The 13,400-nt window shown below is 35.9% G+C and overlaps 1 protein-coding gene across 1 annotated transcript in view; it reads left to right on the top strand.

Annotated features, from left to right (window-relative positions):
- TINAG (tubulointerstitial nephritis antigen) overlaps positions 1-7,266 on the top strand; it is a 47,033-nt gene extending 39,767 nt beyond the window's left edge. The window contains exons 11-12 of the mRNA XM_031611307.2: positions 5,987-6,032; positions 7,091-7,266. Coding sequence (XP_031467167.1) covers positions 5,987-6,032; positions 7,091-7,201 — 157 coding nt within the window. The 3' untranslated portion in view covers positions 7,202-7,266. The remainder of the gene's footprint in view (positions 1-5,986; positions 6,033-7,090) is intronic.
- Positions 7,267-13,400: the final 6,134 nt, after the last annotated feature.

Here is a 13,400-nt window from a genome sequence, read left to right as displayed (position 1 = left end):
GTCCTTGCCTATATTTAATCCCAGCTTCTTACATCTCCTTTATAATGTTGTTAACTTAACTAAAGCAGATTCTATGTTTAATTTACTGCTCACTGTGACATCATTTTCCCTTCAACATCCAAGGTCTAGACTTCCCAGGAGGTATTGGGAAGTACCTGATCGTTCTGGAGGGTCAGGATTTCATTAGCAATGAGCATAGAGTTTGCAAAAGCCTACGTTAGGAAAAATGACTTTTTTAGAAGAACTGCAGGATTTCAGGAATAAGCTGCCAGAAAAAAGCAACCTGTAAGAGGAGATATAATATAGACTCTACTAGAGAAATTATATCAGTGAACCACTCTAACAAGTGTCATAAGTTTTATAAATAAATGACTAGCATTCATTAATTCCCACTTATCTGGACTTCTAGTCAAAATATGGATACCTCTCAGACTCATGAATAGATTCCTATTTCTTTTCTTTCTTTAAAGATTACTTTCAGAAGGAAGATAATAGCAACAGGATTTATTCTTGTACTGAATTTCTTCACATACAGTGCCCAGCACAAAGGGGTTCACTTCCATGCTTAAAACTCCAAGGCACAGCTCTTATACAATAAAAATTAGATAGTGTCATTTTCCTTTCCAGCCTGTTCTTGGTCTCCCAACCAGCTCATACTCTAAGCAATGAGGGAACATAAAATGCAGCTTAAATTGGTTTAACAATTTTTAGCACAATGCATTCCTGGTTTAATTTTCTTCAACCAAACTATTATCTATAATTCTTGCTGTGTTGTGAGAAACTGATATATGTTATAACTATAATTGCTGTGTTGTTTACTAAGATAATTTTACCTCCCCTTTATTTTTTTTTTCTTTTTAATTTATATCTGCTAATTTTAAGATCTACAGGACCCATGTCCTTCTGTCTGTAGTGTCTTAACTCTCCCCTTCATTTATTCTGAAATTTTATACTAGAACTGTGATAGCTGCTAGTCAGCTTCTCCAAACAGTGGATGAATATCTTTATTTAAAAAATAAATCTGTTTTGATGATTTGAGGAATTCCGAGGTAAAATCTGATTTCTGTAGGCAGCATTTTTTTCTCATAACTGCTGTTTGGTTTTTGAGTGTTGGTTTTTTTTTTTTTTAATTTATTCTTTATAAGATATTTAAGACATACAAGGATGAAAAATTATTGTAAATTGTATTTATATTATGACAGCACATTATTAGATTGTTGATACCCATTCAACACTTTATTCACTATATATTTCCTATTATTTTCCAACCTTTTCCTTTGCTTTGCTCACACTTCACTATGCACCTATGTCCAGATTCAGTTTGGGATTCAAATGCTTAAAGTTATGTTTCTGATGTAGACATGACACGCTAGATTTCCAAATTGTCAATTTAAAGATGGTGATACAGTCAACATAGGCAATGGAGCCTGGAGGGCAACTCAGCTCCACCTGCTTGTGGTTATGTTAGTACCCTCAGGAGTATTTGGTGCTAGCAGCAGTGGAAAGAAGTTGCTGTCTGGTTACTTTTCTGAGAGGACACAGATTTCTTGTAGCTCTTACGTCACGTCTGCCATGAGGATGTTTCTGGCATCCAAGGGCATCTCAAGTGGCCCTAGACACCTGCATTTAGGCAGGTGAACAAACCTTTGTAACTAGTGTATGTTTAAAAATATAAAAGAAATAAAGAAGTCACATCTCAGTGATGACCCAGATACAGTAAAAGACACAGACTTCAGTCTAATTATGAAAATGCATAGAATGTAAACTCTATTGAAACATGATTGATTTCTGAATTTTTGAAATAACATACCATCCAATTTCTATTCATTCCAGTGGATGGGCGTGAGTTTTACAAGCTTCACATTTCCTCTGGCTTTTTTTTTTCAGATTACTGAATATTTTGTGTTACTTTTAAACAAATGTGTCTGTTAGTTTTTGTTCATACTTCAAGCAGCAGTACTTACAGCAGCAGGTAAAAGAGCAGCTAAAATTAAGCTGAATTTATTATTCATTTATATCATGAGTCTTTATGACTCAGGAAATTCACCCTGACACTTGACTTTGCAGCAGAAAGGATACTGAGGGATTCTTTTTCTCTAAGGAAACTAAACTTAAATTAAACTTAAAGTGGAAGTTGTGCTTGCTTGCCATAAGGTATGATAGGTAGAACCAAGGGATACAATATGCAATGAATTTATTTCATTAGTAAGACTGAAATTATGAAAACTACCAAAGCGTGACTTTTTAGGCAGGAAAACAGAAAAAGAGAAATTTAAAAGATTAAATGAAATATTTCTGCTGGGAAGACACATTTAGAAAGTTGAGAAATCTATTTTAGAAAATATTTCCTCCATTCCTAAAGGTACTACAGCAGAAATAGCTTTCACTTAGGTGTTTTTGGAAATAATTGCTTTCTCTTTAAAGGCTATACAAATATGAATGAGCCAGAAAGTCTCCAGAAATGCTCTTAGCTGGAGCTGACATGCGTTCCCAGAGGCAGATGTCAAATCAAACTGGCACGGGACCCAAAATGCTGCAACACTGAACAGTATATAGCTAGCATATTTCACAAAACAACAGCTGTTTACATTACAGCTCAGTGCTTTTCAGATGAAGAGAAGCACATTAGCCTGGGAGAAATGAGAACTGGTGAATCTGAGCAAGCCTATAGAATGAGCCTGAGCCAACCATGCCAAGATTTAGGAAAGGCTTTGTCAAAAGGGCCTGGAACTCCATGCTGCATTTGCTGCCACTAAAGATGAGCATCTGAGGACCTGTCAGTCTATTCTGCCTTTCCTGCTACGTCCTGCTCCTGATTCATGCACTAACCTCAAGACTGGTTTTGAACAGTAAATAATGAACCAACATTATCATCTGTTCTTTAACCATAGCTGTTAAAAAACTGACAAAAACACCTGCCTCATCACAGTCTATTAGCCTACTGTGCTATACAACTGTTACACAAGAGCTATATACCGAATACAAAATAACTTCATGGAATGGCAGATTAGCAGGTCCAACGTAAATCCAATTGCTAAGATTATTAAGTAGTTTAGGCTAGAAAGGACATCTGAAGGTCATTCAATTCAAACCCCCAGCTCAAAGAACCAGTTTCAGCCTTCATTCAAGTTCCTGGAGCTTCCAAGTCCAAAAAGTTTAGAGTGTATCTGAAGACAGATATTCCACAACTTCTCATTCTACTAGCAACTCATGTTGTAAAATACTTTCTTTTGTTTACGTCCAATTGCAACCACTCTTGCTGAAAACAATGACTGTCAACTTCTGTCTATTGGCTATGCATACCTCAGGAGAGTCTGTCTCTCTGTGCTACTTTATAAAACTGGAGACAACAAAAAGATCTCCTCCAAGCAACCTTTCCTGAGCCAGCTTCCTCAGCCGCTCCTTGTACATCCTGTGCTCCAGATCCAAACACCTCAGGGGTTTACTACTGATTTTGCTCCAGTCTGTTCATGTCTTTCCTGTCTGTGAATGCCAAAAATAGACAGGCTGCTCCACTAAGGGAGAACAGTCCCTTTTCTTGACCTACTGAAGGCACTATTGTATATTTTATTTTTATTTAGAGTACTTAAATGAATCAATGGGAATGAATTACTGAATAAGCAGCTCTTCTTTCTAAACTGTAAGATAGAAAGCATATATCAAGTATTGCTTTTTGTATACAATTAGATAGAATATAATTCAGGAAATTAAACTCGTTGCTACATTATTGTCAAAGATAAAAAAAAAAAAAAAAAAAAAAAGACCTGTTCCTATTTTATTATCTAAGTTTTCTTCTAGATAGAAACATTTCTGAGAATCAATATATTTCTATCAAAACATAAAAACAAATTTGGGATTTTTTTTGAAAATAACATGTTAAAAAAACAATGTAGTAGCAGAAATTTAAGATGAGAGATCTCAAGAGCTGGTCATCATACCACTCTGATAAATGAGAGTGATAATGTACTGAACGTAGGAATACAAGAACATAAATACAAGGAAATTTTCATCTATCCATAAGACTGATGTAACTAGTGGACTTTCAAACTGCAACTGATGTAATTTTTTAGTAAAATGGCCACAAGTAAATCTCAATATGATATGAATAAATGAATATAAATGAATAAATGTATGATCATGACTGATTGTATCAAAAGCATATTAGGCAAAGAAATAACAAAGATTATTAATAATCCCTAAACTTTCTCCTGGTAGTACAAAGAAAAAGCATCATGAAACGTTTTTTTAAACACAACAATTACAATAAGTGGTCATTATCACCAACATTGCTTCTTGCACTGAGTAGTAGCTACAGCTGGGATCACAACTGTAATCTAGACTTCAACTCTATGCTAGTCACGAAGCTTTTACTCCCAAAGTGAGCATTTTAATCTAATTGTTCTGTACTTCTTTTCCGATAGCACTGAGCCCATGACTGGAAAACAAACAGCAATATTACTTGCCACAGTGGGATTTTACCTCTAACCTGCAGTCATACAACCACTGGAATTTGAAGGAAATTGAAACAGCAAATATCAACAGGCAGAGCATGTGGCTAGATGAGGAGACAGTTACACACTGCAGGATATCTTTCCTGCAAAATCTCTGTCAAGGAGAAGGACATTGAGGTCCTGGGCTCAAATGAGGCTGGAATGATCCCTGGTTTCTCAGTTCAAACACAGTCATGGTACTACAGTGAAAAACTGTGAGCTTATCTTGCTCAGTGTCTCTTCATATCAACTGTTACTCTGAAAGATTTGGATCCTGGGGTTTTAAATTTGTCTTTTTTGCTTTTTTGTTTTCCCCTTTGACTAGAAGTACAGCTATTCCACACATTCCACAGATCATTGCTGTTAACCCAGGGGAATTGATGCCGCTGTGGCTGTTTTTTACAAAGATGACTTGAAACTCCAGATTTCCCCATCTGCATCATAGGATTTCTTGTTGTATTTTTGCTAATTGCCTTTCAAAATGATTGGAGCACCATTAATGCACCAAATTATTTGACTTTGGTCATATACTAGTGAGGATACTGGTGCGATAATTTCGTACATTTTATGATTAATTTATACTGTGAAAAAAAAACACCTGTAATAGATGTTCACATCTTTGGCTTTCTTTTTATTTGTCCCCTTTAGCAGGTACCAGCATCATGGCCCATGAACAGCAAATAAACAAGTATTCACCTTATAAATTAAAAAAAAGCCAGCAGGGTTCCTTAGGCAGTCAGTAGATGTGCAAACATACGCATGCACCTAAGGCATGCAATGTAGCATTCACTAATCGAACTACACCCAGATGATGGCCTTGGACCTTCTGCTACCAAATATCTATGCAAAGTGAAGTTTATCATCTCAGAGCACTGAGCAATTCAGCTACAACTACAAAACATCTGTCACTCGGAGGAGGGGACAGGCTTTGTGTGGTTTCATGGATATTACCACAACATTTAACATGTCCTGAAAGATGTCAGAGAAATACCAGGTTTACAGGTCATTTCCCTCACTGTGCAGAAAACCAAATTAGTTTGTCAGCAATTCAATCTGAGCTGAGAGCAGCCGGTCCCAGTTTACCGGCTATATTTGTAAAGGTGTTGGATGAGATCTTTAACAAAAAAGTTTCTGTGGTTCTTAAGGTGAATTGAAATGTGTTCACATTAATTTAAGTACTCCTACACAGTTTGGTTAGTTCAGCTGGCAAGCTCTCTGGAGGAGAGATTCTGTCAATGAAAACATTAGATCATTGCAATGAGAAACTAAAGGCACTCTTGTGCCCAGAAGTTTTTCTAGTCCCTGCTGGCAATTTGACTTGTGGCTAGGAGGACAAATACCTTCATTTTCATCAGTGGAGTCATCAATTAGTCAAGCTGTTTCATCCCTGGTACTAGGAAAACTATCATTAGCTTTTCTATTCTGGTTGCTTGTTTAAAGCTGCAAAATATGATCAAATGCATTAGAGGCCTCACTTGTACCATCTCTTATAACAGGTGGGGATCATTACCTGGCAAAAATGGACAAAAACAGAAGTTCTGGGTAAGTGAGTCCTTAGCACTCTGTTACAAAGAAGGAGACAACATTTCTAAAATACAGACTATGAAAAAAAATCCTTCTTTTCTTTCATTCCCTCTTTTACTATCTGCTTTTGTTGTTGTTTTCCACTCACCTTTAAGTCTCCTGCACAATTCTATCCCCTTTCTGGCAAGGTTTTATCCTGTTGACCCTTGAATTACAGCAAGATCTTCCTCAATTTCAAAGTCTACTTCATCTGATCACCTTACATTTATATCTGTGTTTTCTCCTACAACACTTATTCAGTTTTTCCCATAAAAATATCCTTCTTTTTGTGGTCTGAAAATGAAACTCAACAATATGTGTCAATATTATTTGGGAAAATATTCTGAAAAGACAAGCTATTTATTTAAACAGCATTGCAAAATGTCTTCCAGCTGTCAGCAAAAAAAATTAAACTTAGCCTTTCAGCAATTTAAAGTCAGTCAGATTTTATCATTTTGGTTGAGATTAACAGCTCCTACCATTATTCCAGTGCTTAGCAGAAGATAATTTGGAATTCATATAGCTGATGGCAGGACTTGTGGTTGTTGGTTCTACTGACATCTTAGGCACAAACCCTTCTGAATTCATTAGAAACTAAATGTCAATAATAACCTGAAATAACCTGATTTATTAAAAGCCAATTTTTCATATCTTGTGTTTATGTAACATATGTCTACATATTAATGTTATGAAACTAATGTTAATAGATTAACATTAATTTGAATTTTGACCAATATCATTTAAACTACCGCTTTCTCCAGGTGATATTTGGATTACCTAATAATTTCTTCTTCAATAAATCAGACAGCCTAATAGCAATAGTAGTCCACTGTTATTAACTCTGGCTTTGGAACTAAAATTTTGATCAAAATAAAAAGGAATAAATGAAGGAATAAGGAAAAAAATGCATTTTGATTCTCACCAAATCTGAGAAACTTTTTCATTAGAGAAAAATATCACATGAGATTACCTTTAAATTCCACACTTTGCATTTTAAAATACCATTAATTTTTTTTTTCCTCTTTGTTTTTCTTTAGATTGCAGCAAATTCATGGGGAAAATACTGGGGAGAAAATGGCTATTTTAGGATTCTACGTGGACAAAATGAATGTGATATTGAGAAGCTGATATTAACTACTTTGGGATAGCCACTGCCTTTTACCTGCAGTATTGTACTGTATGCTGCTTTGTGCATCTATTCTACCACTGCTGTACTTTGAGTCTTTCTAGAGAAATAAAAAATTCATCTCTTATGTTATATTTCTTTTTGCTGTGGTTCGTTAGGCCTTCCTGACTTGAACGCACTGCAGCTATCATAAGAGTGGTACAGTCTCACCTGGTACAGACAGTGCTCTACACAAATAGCAAATTTTCTCCAAGACTACTGACGACCTTGATGTCTACAGAGCGGGAAGTTCTGTCTCCTATTATTTACATCTCATCACTGTTTCGTTATATTAATGGTGACTGATTCAGCAGTGCCTGAAAAAAATGGAGTTATATTGGTAGTGTTAATCTCTTTATGATACATACTGTGGTCAAAATCCCTTTAGAAATGTGATGTGCTCTTCACACAGAATTGCTCATGGCCGTAGTAGATAAAAAAAGTACAAATTAATGTAACTAGAATTCTAATCCTGTTACAGAACAACTGTTTCCAATTCTAGCTTACAAAAATTGTATGTGTATCATTTTCTCTTCCAGGAAACTAATTTTTTACTAATAAGTTTCATAAAGTTTATGTATTTTACATAATATGAAAATTGCTTCTAATGAAACAACATATTCCCATTCCCACAAGTGCAATTAAAAATATTCGATCTAAATAGTTTAATTGAATGAAAAGCTGAAAAAAAGAGATAATTTATCCCTATTAAGATCTAGACAAGTTTAATTCCTGAGCTGTTTGCATTCCACTTATGGTTTTATCCAGGAGCAGACCAGTGCCAGTTCTCTCATAATTCCTGAAGGATATTTCTTCTGCCCTAGAGGAAAGGTCAGAAAAGACATTCTGGTGTTTGTTCCCACTGCCATCTCTGTAGCCCAGACATGGCTCCTGGTGCTGGCCAGCAGGATGTCTACCAGCAGTTAATTAGTAATTAGAGGCCTTTCCAGTCCTAACACTCCCTTAGCTACTTCTGTCTATTGCCGCACATCCCCTCCCATTAGCATTGCTACAGACCTCGATGGGATTGAGAACTCTTTGGCCTATGTATTTTTTAAACTTTAGATACCGCTGCTATTGGCATATGAAGAAATGAACTACTCTCTGTCTCTCTTAGTCTCTTTTAAATATTCCAAAGGGCACTTGCCAACCTGAATCATCAATCATAAAATTACCTACAAAAGAAATACCTGTGGCAAGTTATATAGACGGGGAGAAAATCCTGCCATTAAATTACAGTAAACAAATTTTCAGTGGGACTTTCACTGTCTTTAATAGACTACCTCTCATTCCTTCATTTCTAGAAAATGAACTAGACTTCTGTTATCATCAGCATAGGTACGTAATAGCTTTTACTTCAAGAGCAGTTAATGTTGGTAATATACAACAGATGTCCTTGCCACTAAATTAATGTTTCTTGAACTAAACTAGGGTCTTGACTTGTAGTGGTTCACTACTGAAAGACCTATTATAAAAATGTTGTATCATATTGCTGCAAAACAATCTCTTCTGTGGCCTCTAGTGTCATATGATAAACTGAATTTAGACACAAAAACGTTCATCACTTGAAATCTATAGCAAATTATAACACAAGAAGTTTTAGAATAGCTAAGCGCTGTGAAAGAAGAATTAACCTTTCTAGGTTTGTTATTTCAGTACATGCAAGGAAAATACACTGAGCTACCCACATGGCTACATCCAAATGCTTGGTGCATATTGATTCCATAAAATTCAGTTTCAAAAGAGTACAACTGAGCTCTCCATTGAACAATCCTACAAAATCATATGCATTGTGAGTTGGGCTTAATTCAATTTCAAATTGTTCTGCACTGATCTATATCTCACAGTATGTGCTGCTACTCTCATTTTGCTTGCAAGATCTGTCTGGGATCTGGGCAGTCATGTTAAACATCTTTAGTGGTAATAGAGCTCAAAATTAGTTCTCTAGATCTTTATCTGCTCAAATGGCCATCCTGACTTGAATGAAACACCATAAGCAAGTGAAACAAATCCCATCACAAGAAAGCAACTTCCATAGTTATACCACTTTACCACTATTCTGGGGTTAATTTTTGATGCTCTGAGGAGTCCATGCACTCAGCACATTCTTCATGCTTACTCAATATCATTAAGCAAATGTGGAAATGTTACACAATCTGGAATTTAAAAGGCATCTAATAGCATCTTTGAGATCTACTTTGCTCTTTGAAAAGATGCTTGAGGTGTGCTCTCTGTCATTAAGAGCATAAAGGTCTACTGTCAATGCAGGTCTACTCAATGACACTGATCAAGGGACACTGCAGCCAGAAACCCTCATGCAGACTATCTGAAGACAGATTTTGAACATCAGAGAGGCTTTGAACTCCTCTAATCCATAGTAAAGTGGAGGCTGGAAGATGACAGTGAGACAAGACTAGGTAGAGTAAACTCTGTTTCACAGATCAGCTACCTGCTACAGGGTCATACTAAAGGCAAAATGAACACAATGAAAGGAATCAATTTACGCTTTTCTTTATAGCAATGCATTTTTCAAGTAAACACACAGTATTACTTACATGAGTGATTATTATCATTTCATATGTATCCCTTCACTGCTATGTCTGGAAGTCTTGATTATGGAGCAGCACCACATAAAAATATAACCAGTGAACACAGCAGAGAGATTGTTCATCACCAAAATCCTCTGTTTGTAAGTTATCTGGGGACATTTGAAGCCATGGACAGACTCAGACTGTGTATGAAAAAGTTTAGGGTTATATCAAAATTTCACTTCGAGATGCCACATGAACACATGAACTAGAGTTGTTCTCTGAATCCACATATAATTGCAAAATTTGAAGACTGTCCCATTAATTGTTTTCTCCATAGCATAAGCAGTGCAACAGTACTAATTCTGTGTGATGCATTTGTCAAATCATGGTATGCAGCTCAGTATGTATTACCAAAGAAAACAACTCTGGCAATATTACTGAATCCGATGCTACCTTTGTTCTCACAAACATGGGATAAATCTGCCAACAGGGATTCTGCCCATCAAGAGACTCAGAAGCAGGCAAACTGGGCAAACAAGGTTTCACAACCTGCATATATATTTTTCTAAAAAAAAAAAAAAATCTACACTAGCAGTTTCTAAAAAGTTCTTTGTACTCCTGGTTGGCATGATACACAGCCTATGGAAAACTGAATTAAAAGTATCTGACCTCAAGAGAAGAAAATTTGCTGAGGTTTGTGAAAGCCTTGACATTAGGGGAAAGGCAGAGAAGATGGAAGAAAATAGAAGTGATTTAACTTTTCTTTCTGTTTTCAGTCAGGACGGGAATCAAAAACTAGTTATATTTTGCCTTAGAATCAGAACATTTTTTGGGTTTCAGTTCTGCCTGAAACAAATATTCAGGATCTGTTTGCACACTTTTTAGCATGTCTGGGCCAAGCTCTGAGAAAGCCCAAAGCAAGAGTATGTTTCTATTAGAACTTGATGTCTTAACTCCACCCAGCTTGGCTTGGAAATCACTCCCATTTCCCTTTTATTTCATTGCTGGTTGTATCCAAAATCAAAATGGGTTCTGACAAGAGATAAATGCAGTTACACTGAAGCAGAGCAGCAGGATTTTAAAAAATGTGTGTTTGGCATACAGTGGGTGGACCATGCCAAGATGCAAATGACAATGCTACACACAGAAATGCTACAGCACCACGGGGGAGGCTGCCCGTGCGGTGTTCTCAAGGTAAATAATTTCACAATGACTCACTCAGGAAAAAATCCCAGATAGAATAAGAAAAATTCTAATGAATCACTCATCTGTCTGAACTACAAAGAATTAACTGTTCCATTACACTGGAAAACTTTCTGCTTTTGAGTGCTTGGAGGAACAGGTGGCATTTCAATAATTAGCAATTTTTAAAGTAGACTTTTTATTCACTGTTCCAATGCTTCTCTGCTTCCTCTTGAGGTGTTGCCTCTCAGTTTTCATTTGTGTATTACTCTTGTTATTACAAACATGCTCACGTTTTTGACAGTAAATTTGATATCGAAGTATAGATAAAGATAAGCCATCTGTGTATGCTTAAACTGAGTTCCTGTAAGTTTCCATGCAGTTTCAGAGAGGCTGTTAGAATTTACCCAGGTTTGTTCTGTTAAAAGCCCTTTTGGAGTTTAAAGGTGCATCTGTCAGTGTAGATGGAGCTAGTAGATCCAGAGGCATTTCAAACCATGTGGCACATTGGCCAGAAGTTCTTACTTTATTCAAATATGGTTTTAAACCATCTGCTTTCAACACACACAAATGGCCTCTGTAAGTTATTGATTGTCTGTTATTTCTACTGCTTTTCTATTCAGAAAGAAACTGGCTGTCTCTAGTATAACGTATTCATCAGTGATACATTCAATAGTAGACATGCAGGGAAGGTCTTCTGAAAGTAGTTAGGAAGGCAGCCAGTCAAGTTCTATTGATGCACAGGGAAGTTGGGTGAATTATATTGGGTGCTTATGAAAAACTCACTTATGTGTATTAGAAAACTGATTTATGGTCATAAAACTTCACTCTTTGCAGACACAATGTGACTTTAAAAGAGCATCTTAATGGAGTCTAGCTTGAACCTAAAATCAATACTTCATTTATCTTAAAGAGAGTCTTTGCTTTCTAAAATGCACAAAAAATAGTGCCTGGAATAAAGATATAAGAGATTCTGTCTGATAAAGCCATGTAATCCTTTATATACCAGCAGTACCATGCTGTACTTTGCTTTGTACTTTACACTGTGTTTCGTATTTTGATATGAACAAATTGATATCTGTTTTGCAGTTGATTTATCAATTAAGAGCCTGATTTAAAGTTACAAAATTTTGTGTATGAATGTACATACAGGTTCTTGTATTGATGGCAGAGGCTTTTGCAGGTTTGCTTCAAGATCAGTAGTTAAATGAGTTCACCTCTCAGATCTCATGATCCACCATAACTGAGGTGTTCCATTGTAGAAAATGGCAGGTAACTGTGTGTCTTGGGCTCACATCACAGAATGATGGTGCTGGAAGAGATCTGTGGGTCCACCTGGCCCAACCTCTGCTCAAGCAGAGACACTCTGTCCTCCCTTCTTGTTCTCCCCCCTTTTCTCTCCCTTTCTTCCTCTTTCTCATTTTTAAAAAGTTCAGCTCCTTACCATAGAAAGGTATAGAAAGTTCTTCTAAAGGGATAAAATAGGCTTACAGAATATCAACAAACATTTTAATGCAGCAAAATTGTTCCAAATATTATTTATAGCTACATTTTCATTCTCTTTATACTCTAGAGAGGCACAGGCTCATTTTCAAGCTGGGATTTCTGTTTTTAGAAGGGCAGTAAGTTTCATTAACAATTTCTCCATTCTGGGTGTAATTTTCTCTGAGATGAATGGAGTTGAAAGAATGAACGCATCTCATTCATTAGGCTCTTTAGATGTGGATCGTTTGTAATGGCATTGTTCTGCTGGTCTTTATTTATCTTGACTGTACTTTGTACTCAATCTAGTTTTAATAAAGATAATAATCAATGTCATGTTTCAAAGTAAAAAAAACCACTGCATTCTTTTGAAGAAGTGTTGGTAAATCCTGCAGTTAAATATTTATGAGTTATATCTTAGGGGATCATGAGATCAAAGTAAATCATAAATTAAAAAATAATTAGGTAGGGTCATTTTTGTATTTCAAGCCATTCTTCTATAGCTGTGTGAGCTTTGCAATCCCTTTTTAAAATGGTAAAATTATTCACAGATTATTCACATTTATTCACATTCTGACACTCTCCCATCACTGGAGTTCAGGAATATAAAATACTTGCTTAGATTCAAGGTTGTGGAACTATCTAATAATTATGCGTGCATTTTTAATACAAATATGTATTTCTTACTCATTAATGTTTCTGAATATTAGAGAATTTGGTATATTTATTAGGAAATTTTGTCTTTTTTTAGTAGCATCACTTCACCCTTTCCCCAGGATCAATTTGTGGTGACACATGCTTATTAGAAGACATTGTAATCACTTAGTGAAAGACTCTTTCTGAAATAGAAAAGATCTTTTTAAATCACCGCAGTCATATCTAGTTCATATTTTCCTGTAGAAATGTAATGATCATAATTGGGAATTTCGTTATATTCTCATTGTAATAAAATTATCCCATGACAGCTGGATTCAGAAGGCAAGCTGA

The sequence above is a fragment of the Phasianus colchicus genome, chromosome 2 (genome assembly GCF_987193195.1).
Source record: "Phasianus colchicus chromosome 2, bPhaCol1.hap1.1, whole genome shotgun sequence".
Taxonomy (NCBI): domain Eukaryota; kingdom Metazoa; phylum Chordata; class Aves; order Galliformes; family Phasianidae; genus Phasianus; species Phasianus colchicus.
The sequence above is the reverse complement of the archived record's forward strand: the minus strand, read 5'-3'. Positions and strand labels throughout refer to the sequence as shown.